Raw genomic sequence first — 24,337 nt, forward strand, 5'->3', positions numbered from 1 at the left:
TCACACTCAACAATGGGACATTGCTTAAAGCCTGATAACAAACATCACTATGTTTCTTGACTCGCTCACTTTTTCTGTTCACTCATCCAAAAGACTTTGCCATTTTTTTGACAAAATCATCAGGCTCAAACAGGCGATGCAAAAGTCCCACGCTATGAAGTAAGTTACTGAGTTTACTTCAAAGTGTGGGAAGATCCCCCCACACTTTGAAGTAAAAAATGGGTTCACAGTCGTGCCGCGTCTGCTATCCAGTTCGCAGTAGGATTAGAAAATATATATATATATACCAAACCGATGTCAAATACGAGCTGATTTGGTGAAATAAAGCACATTTCTACTTGCGAAACCCATCGAACAGCCATTAGGCTAAGCGAGAGAGTTCTCGTGATTGTTTTAATTAAAAAACTCATTCATAAAAACTAGAGACTAGGTTTCTGGTCAAATCTGCTGTATCATTCGCTTGTCGGAAAGACAATCGGCCTACGCGCTTCTCTCAAATATGACCTTCTCTTGTCTACTGTCTCGGAAGATTTATTCTACTCCCAAATAGCACTTCTTTGCACCTCTTATGACTCCTTCGTCCTCTAGAATCCCGTACCCACACCAAATACGAGCTGATTTGGTGAAATAAAGCACATTTCTACTTGCAAAACCCATCGAACAGCCATTTTCGGTGCTCGATCGCGGACATTTTCTGCTTTGAAGGCTATTTACGGGCAAATATCAATCGCTCCCTGACTTTTTATGCATCGAGAAACAAATTTAGTCATCGCTGAATCAGTAGCTTACCTTAAATCCCCACATAAATCAAACAATACCTAGAAAACAGACAAAACTTGCCTTCACACGTGTCATGAGCGGCCTTCGGCTTCTGTTCGGCCTTTGACAGGTTATCCCCCGTGAGTCCTGTGTACAGTGGAACACTAAGTTGTCTGACTTTTTTTCTTGTTCTGCCGGTGTGAGACAAGGTGAGAACTTGTCTCCCCTGCTTTTTTCCGTATATTTAAACGATCTGAAGAATTATTTTGATCGGGAGTCAGCTCTAAATACCTTAGGACGTGAATCCGAAAATGTAAACTGTGACAATAGTGATATTAACGTTTTGTATGGGTTGTTCATTTTGTTGTATGCTGACGATACGGTTATTTTTGCTGAATCGCCAGAATCCTTGCAGATCGCTCTGGATATTATGGACAGATATTGTAAAGATTGGTTTTTGAAATTGAATGTAACTAAAACAAAAGTAATGATTTTCTCAAGAGGGAAAGTAAGAAAAGTTCCGACATTTACATTCAATGGTCGGAAACTTGATATTGTGTATGATTTTCAATACCTGGGTATTAAATTTAGCTACAATGGTAAATTTACTGTTGCACAGAAGAATTTGTATGACCGTGCCTCCAAGGCCATGTTTGCTTTATTACGTAAAACTAGAAAACTGTTTTTGCCTCTTGATGTCCAAATTGACCTCTTTGAAAAAACTGTGGTCCCTATTTTACTTTACGGTTCTGAAGTATGGTGCCCTTACATGTCTGATTTAGCTAACAAATTACAGATACGATTTTTTAAGATGATTTTGAAAGTTGGCAAATCAACACCAACAAACATGGTTTTGGGTGAATTAGAGCAGTTCCCTGTAAGTATTCAAGCGAAATGTCGTATGTTGAATTTTTGGTACAAACTTGCATTTTCTAATGATTCTGACAAACTTTCTTGTGTGACATATCGTTTTTTGTTTAAAATGTATGAATCTGGTGTATACAAGTCAAAATTTCTGCTTTCTGTCCATGGTGTTCTAAATGAGTTAGGCTTTAGTGATTTTTGGCACAATCAAACTATCGATAATGTAACGGATGGTGGTTATTTTAATACTTTCAAAGCACTGATGAAAAATAGGCTACAAGACCAATTTGTCCAAACCTGGCATTCAGAAATAAATAACAATGAGTTTTATTATAATTATAGAATGTAGAAAGAGAATTTTGAGTTTGAAAAGTACTTGTCTATCCTGCCGGTTAATTTAGCAAACGCTGTTTTAAAATTTAGAACACTGAATCATAAATTGCCTATACAAAAAGGTAGGACTCTTGGTGTTCCCAGACAAGACAGAATCTGTCACAAATGTTCATCAGGTGACCTTGGGGACGAGTTCCATTATAATTTTGTATGTCCTTTTTTTACCAATTATAGAAAACAGTTGTTACGGTGCTATTATTATGCCCGCCCCAATTCAGTTAAATTCAAAGAGCTTTTTTCCACTACAAAAAAGAGTTTATTGCTAAAACTCGCAAAGTTCATGACACTTGTCATGGACTGTTTGAGAAGCGAGTAAAATTTAATTCTCTTTTAGCTTTATACTCCGTTATCTGTTTTGTGTTGTTTGTAATAGTATTTTTGTCCTGATGTTAACTCACCCTCCACCCCCTTCCCCCCATTTCCCATAGTAAAGAAATGTATGTAATCACTTTGCACTTGTAGTGTTTTATTATTATTATTATTATTATTATTATTATTATTATTATTATTATTATTTATTATTATTATTGTTGAATTGTTTCTTGTATTGTTTTTGCTCTCCCTCACACCTCAACTCCCTTTTCTGTACATAGTCTGATTTCTTTTTGTTTTAGTTCCTTTTATTTGGTGTTGAATGAAATGTGTTTTTACTGTGTTTTTTAATTTTCCATGTACCCTCACGGGGTTTTATTGGAATAAAACTTGCCTTGCCTTGCCTTGCCTTGTCAAACGGAAGATATTAGCTTTTGACGGACAAACCGAGCCAGGGGACGAAACCAGGGGGCGAAACCCACTGACGTGTGCGGGAATTACCTTTCCCCTTTTTGGTTCACTGATCTAAATGACAAAAGATAGTCACGCACTCACACGCACGCACGCCCCCCCCCCCCCCCCCCCCCCCCCACACACACACTCAGTCGTGCCATTTTAAACGAGACCGTACTGTACATAGGGCAGAAACAGTGTTGTGGAGAGTCTGGAGGCGGTTAAATAAAGGCTTTACGGAACAGGTACGTTTCGAGCTGTGTTTTGAATGAGGTAAAGCTACTGGAGCCACGGATAGAATTTGGAAGTATGTTCCACTGTGCAACAAAATCCAAAGAAACTTAGGGACATGTCACAACTTGAGCTTTTGGCCTAAGAAGGTTCGCTGGGTAACAAGAGATACATGACTGTGTCACGAGCTATAGTATGTGTCTCAGAAACACTATTTATGTTTTCAAAGGGGTCACATATTTTAGAGAAATAATGACATACAAAATAATTTCTTACAAAACTCACCGCAAAGATGACAACAATGATCACGAGCCTTTCGGCGTCACTTAAAACAACAACAACAACAATAACAACTTGCCAACAACAACAACCATGAAGACGACGACAACAACAACGACTGACGACGACAACAACGACTGACGACGACAACAACAACGACGACGACAACAACAACGACAACAAAAACGACAAAAACAAAGACAACGATGACAACGACAACAACAATAACAACATCAACAACAACTGCGAGAAAAAGTACCACTGTTTCCGTGTATTTTAATAGCCTTCCAGCGCCCAAAACATGTGCTTCAAATCAACAGAAGTTAAAATTCAGTTTCACTTTTCAACAGTTACTTGACACTGGATTTGAAGAGAGGGAAACATATGTCCCTTCGTTATCCTAGTTCCTTTCGTCGTCGACGTTAGTGTGACGACCAACACACATCAGTATATATAATATTACTTCCCCAGTGATTTCCTCATACTATCGGCTCGATAAACGATTTGGCATTTTCTAAACAGGAAAGTAGAAATCGATCAGCCGGTACAGCATCGTAAAATGGAAAACTAGCTTCAAGGAAACTAGAAATCTTTAACTTTGATTGACATAACTAGTCAAAGTTAGACTGAATGATTGCAGTCAGTACAAGAGACTTCTGATCCAAGTTCAAATGCACAAATCAGTACGCAAAACATAACCGGGAAGATGAGGAAAATCGTACTGAGTGCCCAGAAACTGGAGCAAATATACAACGAAGCGTCTTGTAGTCCCGAAAACACGGTAGGTCAAAGCGACCATGATGAAATGTGTGCACCCACGGTGCACAAACACTCAGGAGACACAAGCAGACACAGCCTTCTGCACGGATGCACACCCGACCACACATTTTGTCATTGTCAGTGGCACAAGTTAGCTGATCTTTTCCCAGAAAGATCCATACTGAGCCCACAACGAGTCTCAGGGTTTGCAAAACACGAACATATTATTGAAAATAATTGGGTAACGTACCAATGTAGTATGGCAGCTCGCTTCCCCCGGGTAGAAAACAACTGACCCGAATTCTCATGAACCTCGCGGAATTATAGCCTTATTATGATCTTCACTTACCTGTTACTTGAAATTCAGTGCACTGCTTTGGCGCGAGCACAATAACTCAACTGATCCGACGACCCGTCCACACAAACTCTAGTTGCTCGAAGGAGATCGACGACTGTGTTGAACTAAATCTTTGATCCAACAATTCTTTTCTGTAGCATCGGCTTGTGAAGAAATAGCGTCCAAAGCTCTTGTCCAAAGTAATTAAAAGTTCACAACCGAAGCCTGTACCGCAACGCTCTGAATAGCGCGGATCGTATTACTAACTCCGTGTAACTGACGGAGTAGAGCAAACTGCAACGCCTCGGAATGAGTCGGGTAGGCCTGAAAAGGGCGCCCATTTCTCTGTGTGGTCAAGTGTATCCGGAACGCGGCTTGATGCAACTTCATTGCAATTTTTCTTCTTTCGTTCTATTTATTTATTTATTTTTTTTTTTTTTGAGTGAGGAAGAAAGAGCAGGAGTGTACTATACAGAGGGCGGAAGGCGGGAGTCTTACTTAGAAATTTAAAAAGACACCCCCACCCGGTCGCTGAGTACTTCCTCTAGCGTGCTCTGAAGGTGAGTCTAGAAGTTAAGGTTGACACGAATGACAAGACTACGACTTTGCACTTTCAATGTGTTTCCATTGCTCTTTTCCTTTCCTTTTCAGTTGAGTAGGCCTAAGGATCCGGGTACCCTTGACTGACGCAGGGTTGGGCGGGGACTGAAATAGCTCAGTCGCACGGGGGATAACCGGCTATACAGTGGTAAGCTGGTGTACGGTGAGTAACACTCGATTCGGCCTGCATTTTCCCGTTTTACCACAAAGTTGTTGATTTCTGTCTGGATTAAAGGTGACCTACTGCATCTGCGATGACTAACTTTGTTTCGAAATGCATAATATGTTGAAGAAGGATTTGCGTTTTCCCGTATTTAAATGTTAAAACGAGAAATCGTGGTGACGAAGCACCGGAAATGGCTGCTCGGTGGGTTTCAAATGTAGAAATGCGCTTCTTTTTACAAAACCAGCTCGTATTCAGCTTCGGTACGGGAGTCTTGGTGACAAAGGAATCATACTTGATGCAAAGGAGTGCTATTGTCGGGTTGGAATCATTCGTTAGAGCGTTCAGGCGAGAGGCGGTCAAATATGCGAGATGATCGTACACCGGGTTGAAGACCGTCGCGAATGGGGCCGCAGACGCATAATCCGGTTTGATGCATAATTTTCTGTTAAACTAGACTTTTAGAACATTCTCAGTCTCTGTCTGTCTCTGTCTCTGTCTCTGTCTCTTTCTCTGTCTCTCTCTCTCCGTCTCTCTCTCAGTCTCTCTCTGTGTCTCTCTCTCTCTCTGTCTCTCTCTCTGTCTCTCTCAGCAGTCTCTCTCTGTACGTCACTGAATAGTCGTCGGTTGCTAAAATGACCCCCCCCCCCCTTTACCCCCTCCTCCCCCCTCCCGACCAACCTTCAATACAGTATAATGCTGAATAGGAGTGGCTGTCATCTGTTAGCAGGTCAGCAATACTTTGAGGGGGAAAGGAGGCATATGGTTAGGAGGTAGTCGTCCTTAGCGGATTATGACTTTATTCAGTCAACGAAGTCATTCGGCGCTCAGTGTTTTCTGGGTAAAAAGAAGAATAAGTGTTTCCCAATAATGCCGCGGAAAAATATGTAAACATTTGCTTTAGAAAACCTTTGCTGCGGAAAAAACTATGCTTCTGCGGATGATGACATCAATTCAAAAATGCTGCAGATAAACCGTTTTTTTTTTACATCATTTCTGTGGGGTTTTTCGCAGGAAAACTGAAAAAGTGATAATATGTACGCTAAGGAAAATTACATCCTAATGGTTTGCCTAGTTTCCATCTGAAAGTAGTTTTTCCGCAACATAATGTTTACATGTTTTTCCGCGGATTTATTGGGAATACTTGTTTCTTCCGAATAACCTGTGACAGTTTTTTTTTTACCCCAGAAAAACTAACGATCTTGTTAAGTAGCGTTTGTATCCGCCGCCGCCCCCCCCCCCCCCCCCCCCCCCTCAGGATATAATAGCTTGCTCCACAGTGCCCCAATCAGAAGCGAGAATAATTTTTGAAGCAAATCGAAAACGAAGTGGACTACTGCGTCCGTCTATGCAAATTTGATAATGCTGCTGACAGGTAAGTGTGTTACCAGCGTAATTTTGCAACTTTGAACTTCCGACAACGAACTCATTCGGCGCTCCGAAAATTCTCGGTAATTTAGGACGAGTCCATCTCTCAACAGAGAGACAACTCAAGTGATAATGAGCAAGTATAAAAGGCCGCGGAAACAGAGACTACATATCCATCCTTTTCGGATTATGACTTCATTCAGCTATTCTGCGGAAAAACAGAAATACAGCAGAAAAACGGGTTTTCTGCAGCATTTCTGAATAATGTTATCATCCGCCGAAGCATCTTTTTCCGCAGCAAAATATTTTACTGCAGTAAAATTGAAATAGATAATGCTGCGGTAAAACGGTGCTGTCCTTTTATTGCAGAAAACCTTCTTACATTTTTTCCGCAGCATTTTGTACTAGCTCATGATAATATTGGATCACGTGAGTTCCCTCTATGTTGAGAGATGGACTCGTACAAAATTACCCGGAAAACACTAAGCGCCGAATGACTTCGTTGCCTGAAAAAAGTCATGATCCAGGACAACTACCTCCTAATCGTGTGCCTCCTTTCCCCCAAAGTACTGTGTATTGTTCTATGCTGGCTGGCTAACGGATGACAGCCACACCAATTCAACATTATATTGAAGATAAAAGTGGGGGGGGGGGATTAGCAACCGAAGACTATTCAGTGACGAAACAGTGAGAGACTGCTGAGAGAGAGAGAGACAGACAGACAGACAGACAGACAGACAGACAGACAGACAGACAGACAGACAGACAGGCAGAGACAGAAAGAGGAAATGAGAGAGACAGAGAGAGAGTGTTCGAATATCTAGTTTAACAGAAAATTATGCATCAAACCGGACTTGGGTCTGAGGCCCCATTCGCGACGGTCTTCAACCCGGTGTACGATCATCTCGCATATTTGACCGCCTCTCGCCTACACGCTCTAACGAATGATTCCAACCCGACAATAGCACTCCTTTGCATCAAGTATGATTCCTTTGTCACCAAGACTCCCGTACCGAAGCTGAATACGAGCTGGTTTTGTAAACTGTGACAAGCGTATTTCTACATTTGAACCCCACCGAGCAGCCATTTCCGGTGCTTCGTCACCACGATTTCTCGTTTTAACATTTAAATACGGGAAAACGCAAATCCTTCTTCGACATATTATGCATTTCGAAACAAAGTTAGTCATCGCAGATGCAGTAGGTCACCTTTAATCTAGACAGAAATCAACAACTTTGTGGTAAAACGGGAAAATGCAGGCCGAATCGAGTGTTACTCACCGTACACCAGCTTACCACTGTATAGCCGGTTATCCCCCGTGCAGTCGGTAGCCGTCCACTGGCTTCAAAACCAGTTGTGGTTATCGGCGTGGGTTCGACTTGTTTGTTTGTTTGTTTGTTTGCTTAAAGGCACAGTAAGCCCAGAAACTGGAGCAAATATACAACGAAGCGTCTTGTAATCCCAAAAACACGGTAGGTCAAAGCGACAATGATGAAATGTGTGCACCCACGGTGCACAAACACTCACGAGACACAAGCAGACACAGCCTTCTGCACGGAAGCACACCCGACCACACATTTTGTCATTGTCAGTGGCACAAGTTAGCTGATCTTTTCCCAGAAAGATCCATACTGAGCCCACAACGAGTCTCAGGGTTTGCAAAACACGAACATATTATTGAAAATAATTGGGTAACGTACCAATGTATGGCAGCTCGCTTCCCCCGGGTAGAAAACAACCCGAATTCTCATGAACCTCGGCCTGGCGTCTGGCATTATGGGGTTAGTGCTAGGACTGGTTGGTCCGGTGTCAGAATAATGTGACTGGGTGAGACATGAAGCCTGTGCTGCGACTTCTGTCTTGTGTGTGGCGCACGTTATATGTCAAAGCAGCACCGCCCTGATATGGCCCTTCGTGGTCGGCTGGGCGTTAAGCAAACAAACAAACAAAAAACTCGAGTCTCTCTCTCTCTCTCTCTCTCTCTCTCTCTCTCTCTCTCTCTCTCTCTCTCTCTCTCTCTCTCTCTCTCTCTCTCATGTAAACACGTATACATGCATCAAGCTCAGTTTCAACTCTCATTTACGGTTTTTTCTGTCTCTCCTGAAATTGTTTCTTTCTGTGTCATTTCATTTCTCATTCTGGGTCATCCTTTTTGAAGGACTGAGAGAGCATTCAAATATAAGTCACATTATTTGACCACTTTTTATTTTAAAGTTCTAATTGTTATTTGTATTTCCCCCGAAAGCGGCGTATGGCTGCCTAAATGGCGGGGTAAAAACGGTCATACACGTGAAATTCCACTCGTGCAAAAACACGAGTGTACGTGGGAGTTTCAGCCCACGAACGCAAAAGAAGAAGAACAAGTTATCTACTATATAATACTGGTAGGGTTTTCGGTGGTTTTTCGATTCCTGTGACCAAACCGCGCGGATTTGTGCCTTCTCCTTCGGTTACCATGCCAACGTGACCCAGGAAATCGATTCCGCTTGGTCCCGACTTCCAATTTTGTCCACGAATAAAGTTTCAAGAGGTTTGTCTCGCAAATTTGAGCAGACAACAGTGAACTTTGACCTGAACTTTGACCTCGCCGAAAGAGATCTGTGATTGGTTCTTCTTCAACTTTCGGCCATCTTCGGCAGTTCCGAGTGTTTCCGTTCGGCAGTTCCGAGTCTTTCCGAAGGAAATCCGTTTCCGGTTTTGGACCACGTTTGCGTTTGGTTCTTCGCATCCAGTCGTTTCGGTCGTGTTCATGTTAGCACTCTGCAGGCGTTGGTTGTTGCTTCCAGTCGTTTCAGTCGTGTTCATGTTCTACCACTGAGTCGGCGAAATAACGCAGGTAAAGTGCCATTTCATTACGCTTTTTCAAAATTGTATCAGCTACCACGAGGCACGCTTTTTCAAAATTGTCTCCCGCCATGTTTGTTCCAATGCCGGCCGGTTCAAACTCAAAGCTTCTTTAAATTTGGGGGGTTACCGTTACATCGTGACACACTGACACCGTCTTTCAATGTTCGTTAGGCCACAAACATTTTCTGTTTCTGGTAACGTGGCTATTTTTTTTGTTTTGTTTTTTTTGTTTCGTTCAAACACCAAAACAATCTTTTCCACTTGACAATCTTTTTTTGGGCCAAATTTGGGTCTTTTTCACACTTTCATCTTTTCTGTTTGTTTTTTTACCGGAGGGAGAGGTGGGGGAATAGGTGTGTTTAGGGCTTCTCGACCGACCCTGTTTTTTCCCGCCGACCCTAGACTTTTAATCTGTTGCATTACACCATGACCATGTACTTTCTCATTTATTTTACTCGAGGGTTCTACTTTTTGTATTTCATCGCTCTGTGTGTCGACTTTATTTGAAAGTATTTGGCGTAAAAACCAGCTAAAATCCACCTTCTTTCAATGTTCGTTAGGCCAAAAACACAAACATTTTATTATGTCAGATTATGTTTCATGTACTTTTTCAGATTTCATAAACAAAACGTTTTGCTTCTTTTCTTTTCTCCCACAAAATTAAAAATTTCAGGATTCGCGCTTCGAAATTATCTTGAAGTTTGACACATGCCATTTATCTCCCCTGTTCTGCAGACAACGACTGGGTGTGTGCATGTCCGCGAGGACCACTGAGTCGGCGAAATAACGCAGGGATCTCCCCTGTTCTGCAGACGACTGGGCGTTCCCCTGTTCTGCAGACGACGACTGCGTGTGCATGCCGGGCCGCGAGGATTTCTTGGATTTCTACACTACACTACCACTGAGTCGGCGAAACAACGCAGGTAAATGCCATTTTATTACGTACAACGCATCGTGCTTTCCATTCACGGACACAAAGATGGTGGTAGCTTCCGGTCTGGGAGTACTTGGGGAAGTTGGGCGAAATCGTAATATTTTTGCATTTCTGCCGATAAATAGCTTCTTATACCATTACATTTTGTGAGATTAGTTAGGCCAAACAAAAAAATAGGTGTGTTTAGGGTTTCCCGACCGACCCTGTTTTTTCCCGCCGACCCTAGACTTTTAATCTGTTGCATTACACCATGACCATGTACACTTACTTAAGTTACTTTCTCATTTATTTTACTCGAGGGTTCTACTTTTTGTATTTCATCGCTCTGTGTGTCGACTTTATTTGAAAGTATTTGGCGTAAAAACCAGCCAAAATCCACCTTCTTTCAATGTTCGTTAGGCCAAAAACACAAACATTTTATTATGTCAGATTATGTTTCATGTACTTTTTCAGATTTCATAAACAAAACGTTTTGCTTCTTTTCTTTTCTCCCACAAAATTAAAAATTTCAGGATTCGCGCTTCGAAATTATCTTGAAGTTTGACACATGCCATTTATCTCCCCTGTTCTGCAGACAACGACTGGGTGTGTGCATGTCCGCGAGGACCACTGAGTCGGCGAAATAACGCAGGGATCTCCCCTGTTCTGCAGACGACTGGGCGTTCCCCTGTTATGCAGACGACGACTGCGTGTGCATGCCGCGCCGCGAGGATTTCTTGGATTTCTACACTACACTACCACTGAGTCGGCGACGACTGCGTGTGCATGCCGCGCCGCGAGGATTTCTTGGATTTCTACACTACACTACCACTGAGTCGGCGAAACAACGCAGGTAAATGCCATTTTATTACGTACAACGCATCGTGCTTTCCATTCACGGACACAAAGATGGTGGTAGCTTCCGGTCTGGGAGTACTTGGGGAAGTTGGGCGAAATCGTAATATTTTTGCATTTCTGCCGATAAATAGCTTCTTATACCATTACATTTTGTGAGATTAGTTAGGCCAAACAAAAAAATAGGTGTGTTTAGGGTTTCCCGACCGACCCTGTTTTTTCCCGCCGACCCTAGACTTTTAATCTGTTGCATTACACCATGACCATGTACACTTACTTAAGTTACTTTCTCATTTATTTTACTCGAGGGTTCTACTTTTTGTATTTCATCGCTCTGTGTGTCATCATGGGGGGGGGAGGAGGGGTGCAAACAATACACCCCTGTACACTGTGAAGATTAAGTCATCGCAATGAACAAAAACCCACGTGATCAGATTCGCGCTTCGAAATTATCTTGAAGTTTGACACATGCCATTTATCTCCCCTGTTCTGCAGACGACTACTGGGCGTGTGCATGTCCGCGAGGACCACTGAGTCGGCGAAATAACGCAGGGATCTCCCCTGTTCTGCAGACGACGACTGCGTGTGCATGCCGCGCCGCGAGGATTTCTTGGATTTCTACACTACATTACCACTGAGTCGTCGAAACAACGCAGGTAAATGCCATTTTATTACGTACAACGCATCGTGCTTTCCATTCACGGACACAAAGATGGTGGTAGCTTCCGGTCTGGGAGTACTTGGGGAAGTTGGGCGAAATCGTAATATTTTTGCATTTCTGCCGATAAATAGCTTCTTATACCATTACATTTTGTGAGATTAGTTAGGCCAAACAAAAAAATAGGTGTGTTTAGGGTTTCCCGACCGACCCTGTTTTTTCCCGCCGACCCTAGACTTTTAATCTGTTGCATTACACCATGACCATGTACACTTACTTAAGTTACTTTCTCATTTATTTTACTCGAGGGTTCTACTTTTTGTATTTCATCGCTCTGTGTGTCATCATGGGGGGGGGGGGGGGAGGAGGGGTGCAAACAATACACCCCTGTACACTGTGAAGATTAAGTCATCGCAATGAACAAAAACCAAATCCACCTTCTTTCAATGTTCGTTAGGCCAAAAACACAAACATTTTATTATGTCAGATTATGTTTCATGTACTTTTTCAGATTTCATAAACAAAACGTTTTGCTTCTTTTCTTTTCTCCCACAAAATTAAAAATTTCAGGATTCGCGCTTCGAAATTATCTTGAAGTTTGACACATGCCATTTATCTCCCCTGTTCTGCAGACAACGACTGGGTGTGTGCATGTCCGCGAGGACCACTGAGTCGGCGAAATAACGCAGGGATCTCCCCTGTTCTGCAGACGACTGGGCGTTCCCCTGTTCTGCAGACGACGACTGCGTGTGCATGCCGCGCCGCGAGGATTTCTTGGATTTCTACACTACACTACCACTGAGTCGGCGAAACAACGCAGGTAAATGCCATTTTATTACGTACAACGCATCGTGCTTTCCATTCACGGACACAAAGATGGTGGTAGCTTCCGGTCTGGGAGTACTTGGGGAAGTTGGGCGAAATCGTAATATTTTTGCATTTCTGCCGATAAATAGCTTCTTATACCATTACATTTTGTGAGATTAGTTAGGCCAAACAAAAAAATAGGTGTGTTTAGGGTTTCCCGACCGACCCTGTTTTTTCCCGCCGACCCTAGACTTTTAATCTGTTGCATTACACCATGACCATGTACACTTACTTAAGTTACTTTCTCATTTATTTTACTCGAGGGTTCTACTTTTTGTATTTCATCGCTCTGTGTGTCATCATGGGGGGGGGAGGAGGGGTGCAAACAATACACCCCTGTACACTGTGAAGATTAAGTCATCGCAATGAACAAAAACCCACGTGATCAGATTCGCGCTTCGAAATTATCTTGAAGTTTGACACATGCCATTTATCTCCCCTGTTCTGCAGACGACTACTGGGCGTGTGCATGTCCGCGAGGACCACTGAGTCGGCGAAATAACGCAGGGATCTCCCCTGTTCTGCAGACGACGACTGCGTGTGCATGCCGCGCCGCGAGGATTTCTTGGATTTCTACACTACACTACCACTGAGTCGGCGAAACAACGCAGGTAAATGCCATTTTATTACGTACAACGCATCGTGCTTTCCATTCACGGACACAAAGATGGTGGTAGCTTCCGGTCTGGGAGTACTTGGGGAAGTTGGGCGAAATCGCAATATTTTTGCATTTCTGCCGATAAATAGCTTCTTATACCATTACATTTTGTGAGATTAGTTAGGCCAAACAAAAAAATAGGTGTGTTTAGGGTTTCCCGACCGACCCTGTTTTTTCCCGCCGACCCTAGACTTTTAATCTGTTGCATTACACCATGACCATGTACACTTACTTAAGTTACTTTCTCATTTATTTTACTCGAGGGTTCTACTTTTTGTATTTCATCGCTCTGTGTGTCATCATGGGGGGGGAGGAGGGGTGCAAACAATACACCCCTGTACACTGTGAAGATTAAGTCATCGCAATGAACAAAAACCAAATCCACCTTCTTTCAATGTTCGTTAGGCCAAAAACACAAACATTTTATTATGTCAGATTATGTTTCATGTACTTTTTCAGATTTCATAAACAAAACGTTTTGCTTCTTTTCTTTTCTCCCACAAAATTAAAAATTTCAGGATTCGCGCTTCGAAATTATCTTGAAGTTTGACACATGCCATTTATCTCCCCTGTTCTGCAGACAACGACTGGGTGTGTGCATGTCCGCGAGGACCACTGAGTCGGCGAAATAACGCAGGGATCTCCCCTGTTCTGCAGACGACTGGGCGTTCCCCTGTTCTGCAGACGACGACTGCGTGTGCATGCCGCGCCGCGAGGATTCATTGCCATAATTTTCTAGTATTATATCTTTGCATAGTTTGCCAGCAGTAGCAACTTAATCGCCTTATTGTTTCATTTGATGTCACTATCGTGTCATAACAAAACTACTATTTTGTTGGTGTTTTTTTGTGAAATAAATTTGGTTTTTCAATTTTTAATAATCTCTTTCGTTAATTTTATTAAAGTGTTAAAATGATTACAATTGTGATATTGTGTGATTTCCTTTTGCGGCGTTTGGTCACAATTACCACAGTAATCCCTCAAGTAACCAGTGCTCCACATGGATGTATTGTTGGTTTAAGTAAATATTTTTCAAAATAGCTGCTTTGTTAAATTTTGCAAGTATCAACAACACATCCCATGCAGATCTCTGGCAAGATAAATGGCTGGATCTCACGGCTCAGTCTATAGCTTTCTGTAAACAAACTATGGTCCTTCAAACAACATTTTCACAAGCACATAACCAACAAAATGACATCGCATGCGCAGCACACAAAGTGCGTAGCACGGGTACCACTAGTTTGTATTAATTTTGTAACAGTTTTCTGAAAAAGAAATACGAACTGCACGTGCACAGTGGCCGTGGTAGTTCAGACTCTGACGCCGGGTCAGCCGTGCACTCAGTGCACCTTACAAACTAACTGATCCGCCCCTGGTTTGTGTGTGCGTGTTCGTTGTGCGCATGGATGTGCGTCTGTGTGTTCATGTGTGTGTGTGTGTGTGTGTGTTCGTGTGTGTGTGTGTGTGTGTTCATGTGTGTGTGTGTGTGTGTGTGTGTGTGAGATAAGAAAGATCACACACACACACACACGGATGCGCGCGCGCATACAATCGCAAATACACATACAATATTACACACACACACACACACACACACATCCAAGAAAACCCATTTTTTTGATAAAGAACATTTTTTGCTTCAAGACACACACACTCGTAGATTTACCTCCTGATGGGAAAAATAACGTAGCTGGTTACTTTACAAGACCATTGTTTTGGGTTTGTTATTTTTAATCGAGGAAGAATTTCAGCAAACAAGCAAACAAATAAATCCAAACTACTTGCAAGCTAATTGATAACTACTTCTACTACAACTACTACTTAAGGCTTTGATTTTCTTTCTTTATTTGGTGTTTAACGTCGTTTTCAACCACGAAGGTTATATCGCGACGGGGAAAGGGGGGAGATGGGATAGAACCACTTGTCAATTGTTTCTTGTTCACAAAAGCACTAATCAAAAATTTGCTCCAGGGGCATGCAACGTAGTACAATGTATTACCTTACTGGGAGAATGCAAGTTTCCAGTACTGCAAAGGACTTAACATTTCTTACATACTGCTTGACTAAAATCTTTACAAAAATTGACTATATTCTCTACAAGAAACACTTAACAAGGGTAAAAAGAGAAACAGAATCCGTTAGTCGCCTCTTACGACATGGTGGAGAGCATCGGGTAAATTCTTCCCCCTAACCCGTGGGGGGTAAGGCTTTGATTGCGCACCACAGAATAATTTCGTGCTATCTGTGCTTTACAACATTACCTACGAGTGGTAATACATTATTTCAATACAATAACTTCTACGTTTAAACAAATAAGAAAACAAAACAATTAATTTACAAGTTCTACACAACATGTACTTTTCAGCATGTAAAACAGAACGGTCGAAAACAAAGGTTCATTTTCATTCTTTGCAAAAACCTACCATCTTAAATTTTCAGCACATTTTCAGAGTAAACATAACACAAGTAAAGATTTTGGGATTCAGAAAATGGTTGAATTTGTTCGTATTTCAATTTCACTTTCAATCAGAATTTAGATGAACACATAAGTTAATAAATGTTGAAGTTTTCAAGCTGAAATGTAACACCATATTTCGGACCAGGTCAAGGATCGTTTTAACAAAAATGTTTAATTTCAACAACAAAATGCGCTTACCACAGTGCGGCCTCAATTTTTTTTCACAGACGGATAAGACGTCATCAGATGATATATTTAAATTTTGTTTTCATGTTTGGGGCCATTATCAAGATGAATTCATAAGTGAAATTTCAATCATCGGTTCAGTAGTTTTCTGGGAATTGCTTCACATACGCACACACACACACACACACACACACACACATAACACATACCACACACACACACACACACACACACACACACACACACACACACACACACACACACACACACACCCACCCCCCAACACTTCCCTCTCAAAGCCCCGACTACTGGTCAAATATTGACTCTGTAAATGTAAAAAGGCATAAGACGGACATCGTTTTCGGCAAAATTGCGGAAGCTGAGCCCGGCTGCACGGCGTTAGGACAAGGTAAGGTTGATCACAGTCCAACGCTTTTCAGTGCCGCCAGCGCCCTGGGTACGAACTCATCATGGAACCTCAGCATGTTGTTGTCAGTGATGCGTGGCGGGTTGCACGACTTCCACCCCTGAGGACACTTTCTGTAGTGAAAGATGGTGGCCAAATTGGTATCCAGAAAGATCATCCTGCACATTGAACAGCAAAAAGCAAGCCCTGATAAGCACTGCCATGTTTCTAGGGCGGAGATCTGTACGTGAAGGGCTAAATGGTCCAGGTTATTTGTGATTTCATGAATAATATCAAAGGATGCTTGGTAACATGCACACAAAATCACCACAGATTCATACTATCCTTCTTACTTTAGACATTTCAAACTTCTAAATGCACAGGGGCCGAGTACTCACGTACCTGGGAATTCAACTCAGAAAGTACGGGATTTACAGAAACTGTGCACAGGAATTCAGAGTTGTAAGCACAAATAACTTGTTCAGTTTTTTCTACATTCGCTAAGTGGATTTGTGCTCACCCACTGTGTCCAGGGTAGCTGTAAACTGTATGCGTCTGTAGCTGATGAGTCCTGGATGGTATGTAGACATATTTGAAGCATTCCCTGCGCGGGCTGGTGCTGTTGAGATACTGAAGAAAAATGAGGGGCGCTGTGGAATTCACTGGGCCCCACTCCTCCACGAAAAACTGGACGTCAAAGAATAGGGATGCTGTCTGGCCATGCTTTTGAAACTGTTCCTGGAGAAGGGCATTAAATAAACATTCTTGATCGTGGAGTCCTCCTAAGAACGACTGCCTAAATGCCGGGAGAGGGGGGGGGGGGGCAGCCTTACAAATTAAAGCCCATTCGTTCCACACACCAAAACAAACGAAAAACAACAACGAGTGAACGTGGGAGTTGCAGCCCATGAGCGCAGAAGGAAGAAGAAGAACAGGGAGTGATTATTTTATTCTGGAGCTTCAATGTGGTTCCCGAACCTTGTAGTATGAAGTGGCTTTGATTCCATGAGTATTCAATTTTCACCTTCTAGGCCTGTTCAAAACCGGTGTAAGCACATCCTCAAGCCAGCACTAAAACTGACTTGATAAAAAAACAAGTCGCGTAAGGCGAAAATACAATATTTAGTCAAGTAGCTGCCATTTTTCAGCAAGACCGTATACTCGTAGCATCGTCAGTCCACCGCTCATGGCAAAGGCAGTGAAATTGACAAGAAGAGCGGGGTAGTAGTTGCGCTAAGAAGGATTGCACGCTTTTCTGTACCTCTCTTTGTTTTAACTTTCTGAGCGTGTTTTTAATCCAAAAATATCATATCTATATGTTTTTGGAATCAGGAGCCGACAAGGAATAAGATGAAAGTGTTTTTAAATTGATTTGGACAATTTAATTTTGATAATAATTTTTATATATTTAATTTTCAGAGCTTGTTTTTAATCCGAATATAACATATTTATATGTTTTTGGAATCAGCAAATGATGGAGAATAAGATAAACGTAAATTTGGATCGTTTTATAAATTTTTATTTTTTTTTACAATTTTCAGATTTTTAATGACCAAAGTCATTAATTAATTTTTAAGCCACCAAGCTGAAATGCAATACCGAACCCCGGGCTTCGTCGAAGATTACTTGACCAAAATTTCAACCAATTTGGTTGAAAAATGAGGGCGTGACAGTGCCGCCTCAACTTTCACGAAAAGCCGGATATGACGTCATCAAAGACATTTATCAAAAAAATGAAAAAAACGTTCGGGGATTTCATACCCAGGAACTCTTATGTCAAATTTCATAAAGATCGGTCCAGTAGTTTAGTCTGAATCGCTCTACACACACACACACACACACACAGACACACACACACACGCACATACACCACGACCCTCGTTTCGATTCCCCCTCGATGTTAAAATATTTAGTCAAAACTTGACTAAATATAAAAAGGATGCAACAATTTGAGCGCATGAAAACGTTCATATCAGTTTCAACATAATAAAATCGTGTAAAATATATTTTTTTTTAAGTAACACTTTTCAATCATGATTGAGATCAGAAAGAAAGCAGCAATTAAGTGTCTAACCCATTGTCTGAGCTAAACCATCGCAGGACGTAGCCAACTTTTACCGCTTTAGATCCTTAACTTCCGTCCTGCATGTGTGCTTCCTGTGTCCTTGACTGGATCCACAAGCCGTCAGAGAGCTTCTTCATGACTTCAAACAATAAAAACCGAGTTTTGATTGTAATTCCCAATAAAAATTGAACATTTCGCATAACTACTTCCAGGAAAGGCAAAGTTTTCCTGACAAATTGTCTCCAATGTAAGCTGGCGTTTCCACACAGTGAATAATCATATTCTGTGCTGGATTACACTAACAGAAGAAAGAGGGCGTCAGAGATAAGATAAACAACATTATTTACGATTCTCAGGGCCGGACCCAGGGGGGGGGGGGGGGGGGGGGGTCCAGGGGTTCCGGAACCCCCCTGGAAAAAGCATGTACCTTGCTTTGAGTGTTGGGTGTTGTTTTTTTTTAAATAAATTTTGTGTGTGTCTCTAACAAATTTTATTCAATGTGAAATCCGATGAGAAAAAGGTACCCCCCCCCCCCCCCCCACAATGCTGCTCTTAACCCTCAAAACAAGGCCCAGAATGCACCAGATTGCACAGATTTTAACCGTTTTTCAAAAATTTTCCGGGGGAGCATGCCCCCGGACCCCCCTAGTTCGCGCGCCTGCTTTGCAGGCGCGCGCTTGTGGCTTCGCCACTTCGCTGATTTGCCCCCCCAAAAAAGGAGGAACCCCCCCCCCCCCTTACAACTCATTTGGTCCGGCCCTGATTGTGGATGTCGAAGAAGAGAGAGAGAGAGAGAAAGAGAGAGAGAGAGAGAGAGAGAGAGAGAGAGAGAGAGAGAGAGAGAGAGAGAGAGAGAGCGAGAGAGAAAGAGAGAGAGAGAGAGAGAGAGAGAGAGAGAGAGAGAGAGAGAGAGAGAGAGAGAGAGAGAGAGAGAAAGTAAATATCCATGAAGAGAAAAGGGAATGGTAGCAACCTATGGACTTACGTTGAAGAAGGGTTTTAAGCGCGTTGCGATCCGGGGCAGAATGACTTCATCCATGTCGATGCCCATGACGTAATCATAACCAGCCAGGCGTAGCCGACAGTCCCATATCGGCAAGGATTCATCGTGACTGCGGATGTTCAAAGGAGCCAGAACCCGACCCCAGTTCCTGCCTGAACAGTCAAGCCGGAATTAGGTCTGTGTTCACACGTTGTTTCGAGAGTCCTGTTTGGTCGTCAATGTGTAGACCTTAGCTAAGTTAACGCTGTGAGACAAAGAGCTCACCGTAACTATTAGCCAGCAAATAAGGCAGAGTCAGCAAGAGACTCTCTGGTCAACATATCAGTGCTAGTAACTATAGGAGACTAAGCTTACCAGCCAACACACGTCCCAACTAAAAAGGATCCTAAACTAACCAGTCCACACATCAGCTCAGTTACTCGGAGACCAGGCTTTCCACTCTAAGTACAAAGCCGAGTAAATGGGAGACCTGAGCTTTTAGCCCATCAGGCAAAGTATAACTAGGAGTCTAGACTTTTCAGTAATCAAAAAGCAGATTATACATACAAGTCAAAACACCAGGCCAAGCAACCAGGTGACTAAACTTACGAGTCAATACATCTGCGTTACCAGGAGCCTAGACTTTACAGACAGCACATCAGTCCGAATTACTGGGAATCTAGATAGGAGAGTAGACTTTCAAGACAAAACATCAGTCTGAATTACTGGGAATCTGGATAGGAGAGTAGACTTTCAAGACAACACACCAGGCCGAATTACTGGAAATCTAGATAGGAGCCTAGACTTTACAGACAGCACATAAGTCCGAATTACTGGGAATCTAGATAGGAGAGTAGACTTTCAAGACAAAACATCAGTCTGAATGACTGGGAATCTAGATAGGAGAGTAGACTTTCAAGACAAAACATCAGGCAGAGTTACAAGAAAAACAAGACTTACCCGTCAGCACACAAGGTCCAATTACCTAAAATACAAACAGGCCTAGGAGACTACACTTTCCAGTCAGCCCACCAGGCCGAGTAACTAGGAGACTATAGACTTCCAGTCAGCACATCAGACAGAGTAACTAGGAGACTATAAACTTCCAGTCAGCCCACCAGGCCGAGTAACTAGGAGACTATAGACTTCCAGTCAGCCCATCAGACTGAGTAACTAGGAGACTATAGACTTCCAGTCAGCCCACCAGGCCGAGTAACTAGGAGACTATAGACTTCCAGTCAGCCCACCAGGCTGAGTAACTAGGAGACTATAGACTTCCAGTCAGCCCACCAGGCCGAGTAACTAGGAGACTATAGACTTCCAGTCAGCCCATCAGACCGAGTAACTAGGAGACTATAGACTTCCAGTCAGCCCACCAGGCCGAGTAACTAGGAGACTATAGACTTCCAGTCAGCCCATCAGACCGAGTAACTAGGAGACTATAGACTTCCAGTCAGCCCACCAGACCGAGTAACTAGGAGACTATAGACTTCCAGTCAGCCCACCAGGCCGAGTAACTAGGAGACTATAGACTTCCAGTCAGCCCACCAGGCCGAGTAACTAGGAGACTATAGACTTCCAGTCAGCCCATCAGACCGAGTAACTAGGAGACTATAGACTTCCAGTCAGCCCACCAGGCCGAGTAACTAGGAGACTATAGACTTCCAGTCAGCTCATCAGACCGAGTAACTACTAGGAGACTATAGACTTCCAGTCAGCCCACCAGACCGAGTAACTAGGAGACTATAGACTTCCAGTCAGCCCACCAGGCCGAGTAACTAGGAGACTATAGACTTCCAGTCAGCACATCAGACAGAGTAACTAGGAGACTATAAACTTCCAGTCAGCCCACCAGGCCGAGTAACTAGGAGACTATAGACTTCCAGTCAGCCCATCAGACTGAGTAACTAGGAGACTATAGACTTCCAGTCAGCCCACCAGGCCGAGTAACTAGGAAACTATAGACTTCCAGTCAGCCAAACCAGGCTGAGTAACTAGGAGACTATAGACTTCCAGTCAGCCCACCAGGCCGAGTAACTAGGAGACTATAGACTTCCAATCAGCCCATCAGACCGAGTAACTAGGAGACTATAGACTTCCAGTCAGCCCACCAGGCCGAGTAACTAGGAGACTATAGACTTCCAGTCAGCCCATCAGACCGAGTAACTAGGAGACTATAGACTTCCAGTCAGCCCACCAGACCGAGTAACTAGGAGACTATAGACTTCCAGTCAGTCCACCAGGCCGAGTAACTAGGATACTATAGACTTCCAGTCAGCCCACCAGACCGAGTAACTAGGAGACTATAGACTTCCAGTCAGCCCATCAGACCGAGTAACTAGGAGACTATAGACTTCCAGTCAGCCCACCAGGCCGAGTAACTAGGAGACTATAGACTTCCAGTCAGCACATCAGACAGAGTAACTAGGAGACTATAAACTTCCAGTCAGCCCACCAGGCCGAGTAACTAGGAGACTATAGACTTCCAGTCAGCCCATCAGACTGAGTAACTAGGAGACTATAGACTTCCAGTCAGCCCACCAGGCCGAGTAACTAGGAGACTATAGACTTCCAGTCAGCCCACCAGGCTGAGTAACTAGGAGACTATAGACTTCCAGTCAGCCCACCAGGCCGAGTAACTAGGAGACTATAGACTTCCAGTCAGCCCATCAGACCGAGTAACTAGGAGACTATAGACTTCCAGTCAGCCCACCAGGCCGAGTAACTAGGAGACTATAGACTTCCAGTCAGCCCATCAGACCGGGTAACTAGGAGACTATAGACTTCCAGTCAGCCCACCAGACCGAGTAACTAGGAGACTATAGACTTCCAGTCAGCCCACCAGGCCGAGTAACTAGGAGACTATAGACTTCCAGTCACCCCACCAGGCCGAGTAACTAGGAGACTATAGACTTCCAGTCAGCCCATCAGACCAGGTAACTAGGAGACTATAGACTTCCAGTCAGCCCACCAGGCCGAGTAACTAGGAGACTATAGACTTCCAGTCAGCACATCAGACAGAGTAACTAGGAGACTATAAACTTCCAGTCAGCCCACCAGGCCGAGTAACTAGGAGACTATAGACTTCCAGTCAGCCCATCAGACTGAGTAACTAGGAGACTATAGACTTCCAGTCAGCCCACCAGGCCGAGTAACTAGGAGACTATAGACTTCCAGTCAGCCCACCAGGCTGAGTAACTAGGAGACTATAGACTTCCAGTCAGCCCACCAGGCCGAGTAACTAGGAGACTATAGACTTCCAGTCAGCCCATCAGACCGAGTAACTAGGAGACTATAGACTTCCAGTCAGCCCACCAGGCCGAGTAACTAGGAGACTATAGACTTCCAGTCAGCCCATCAGACCGAGTAACTAGGAGACTATAGACTTCTAGTCAGCCCACCAGACCGAGTAACTAGGAGACTATAGACTTCCAGTCAGCCCACCAGGCCGAGTAACTAGGAGACTATAGACTTCCAGTCAGCCCACCAGGCCGAGTAACTAGGAGACTATAGACTTCCAGTCAGCCCATCAGACCGAGTAACTAGGAGACTATAGACTTCCAGTCAGCCCACCAGGCCGAGTAACTAGGAGACTATAGACTTCCAGTCAGCCCACCAGGCTGAGTAACTAGGAGACTATAGACTTCCAGTCAGCCCACCAGGCCGAGTAACTAGGAGACTATAGACTTCCAGTCAGCCCATCAGACCGAGTAACTAGGAGACTATAGACTTCCAGTCAGCCCACCAGGCCGAGTAACTAGGAGACTATAGACTTCCAGTCAGCCCATCAGACCGAGTAACTAGGAGACTATAGACTTCCAGTCAGCCCACCAGACCGAGTAACTAGGAGACTATAGACTTCCAGTCAGCCCACCAGGCCGAGTAACTAGGAGACTATAGACTTCCAGTCAGCCCACCAGGCCGAGTAACTAGGAGACTATAGACTTCCAGTCAGCCCATCAGACCGAGTAACTAGGAGACTATAGACTTCCAGTCAGCCCACCAGGCCGAGTAACTAGGAGACTATAGACTTCCAGTCAGCCCATCAGACTGAGTAACTACTAGGAGACTATAGACTTCCAGTCAGCCCACCAGACCGAGTAACTAGGAGACTATAGACTTCCAGTCAGCCCACCAGGCCGAGTAACTAGGAGACTATAGACTTCCAGTCACCCCACCAGGCCGAGTAACTAGGAGACTACACTTTCCAGTCAGCCCACCAGGCCGAGTAACTAGGAGACTATAGACTTCCAGTCACCCCACCAGGCCGAGTAACTAGGAGACTATAAACTTCCAGACAGCCCACCAGGCCAAGTAACTAGGAGACTATAGACTTCCAGTCAGCCCACCAGACCGAGTAACTAGGAGACTATAGACTTCCAGTCAGCCCACCAGGCCGAGTAACTAGGAGACTATAGACTTCCAGTCAGCCCACCAGGCCGAGTAACTAGGAGACTATAGACTGCCAGTCACCCCACCAGGCCGAGTAACTAGGAGACTATAGACTTCCAGTCACCTCACCAGGCCGAGTAACTAGGAGACAATAGACTTCCAGTCAGCCCACCAGGCCGAGTAACTAGGAGACTATAGACTTCCAGTCACACCACCAGGCCGAGTAACTAGGAGACTATAAACGTTTTAGTCAACACATATATGGCCGAGTCACTATAGTAGGCTAAAGTTTCCAAGCAGCACATCATGCCAAGTAACTTGGTGGTCTGAGCTGCTAGACAGCACAAAGAGCACAGAAGGTACATGAACAGCCTTTTGAGTCAGCAGAAACTACAGTGCCGTTTGGAGACCCGACAAGTCATTAATCAGGTAGTACAACAGCAACAACAACAACAAAAACACCCAAACAACAGGTCTACCATTCTGCAGATAGTGGTGTGTAAACAGAAAATAGACCTGCCAGTCAGCATAA

The 24,337-nt window shown here is 43.6% G+C and overlaps 3 protein-coding genes and 1 long non-coding RNA gene across 24 annotated transcripts in view; 2 read left to right on the plus strand and 2 right to left on the minus strand.

The window, feature by feature from the left end:
* Nucleotides 1-4,906, minus strand: part of LOC138981909 (uncharacterized) — a 46,298-nt gene extending 41,392 nt beyond the window's left edge. The window contains exon 1 of the mRNA XM_070355075.1: nucleotides 4,400-4,906. The gene's annotated coding sequence lies outside the window, so the exon portion shown is untranslated. The remainder of the gene's footprint in view (nucleotides 1-4,399) is intronic.
* LOC138981903 (uncharacterized) overlaps nucleotides 1-24,337 on the plus strand; it is a 236,166-nt gene that overhangs the window by 28,687 nt on the left and 183,142 nt on the right. The window lies entirely within an intron of this gene.
* LOC138981911 (uncharacterized) lies at nucleotides 10,044-14,392 on the plus strand. Its single transcript, XR_011460735.1, has 6 exons — nucleotides 10,044-10,288; nucleotides 10,874-11,131; nucleotides 11,629-11,789; nucleotides 12,424-12,611; nucleotides 13,109-13,269; nucleotides 13,897-14,392. It is a non-coding gene; the product is annotated as an uncharacterized lncRNA (long non-coding RNA).
* Nucleotides 14,910-24,337, minus strand: part of LOC138981906 (uncharacterized) — a 39,708-nt gene continuing 30,280 nt past the window's right edge. For 2 of the 3 annotated variants that reach the window (XM_070355070.1, XM_070355071.1), the window contains exons 5-7: nucleotides 19,417-19,586; nucleotides 16,887-17,104; nucleotides 14,910-16,545 (exon numbers count right to left, since the gene is read on the minus strand). In XM_070355070.1, coding sequence (XP_070211171.1) covers nucleotides 16,380-16,545; nucleotides 16,887-17,104; nucleotides 19,417-19,586 — 554 coding nt within the window. In that variant the 3' untranslated portion in view covers nucleotides 14,910-16,379. The remainder of the gene's footprint in view (nucleotides 16,546-16,886; nucleotides 17,105-19,416; nucleotides 19,587-24,337) is intronic. The other variant, XM_070355072.1, reaches the window with a different exon arrangement.

The sequence above is a fragment of the Littorina saxatilis genome, linkage group LG12 (assembly GCF_037325665.1).
Source record: "Littorina saxatilis isolate snail1 linkage group LG12, US_GU_Lsax_2.0, whole genome shotgun sequence".
NCBI lineage: Eukaryota > Metazoa > Mollusca > Gastropoda > Littorinimorpha > Littorinidae > Littorina > Littorina saxatilis.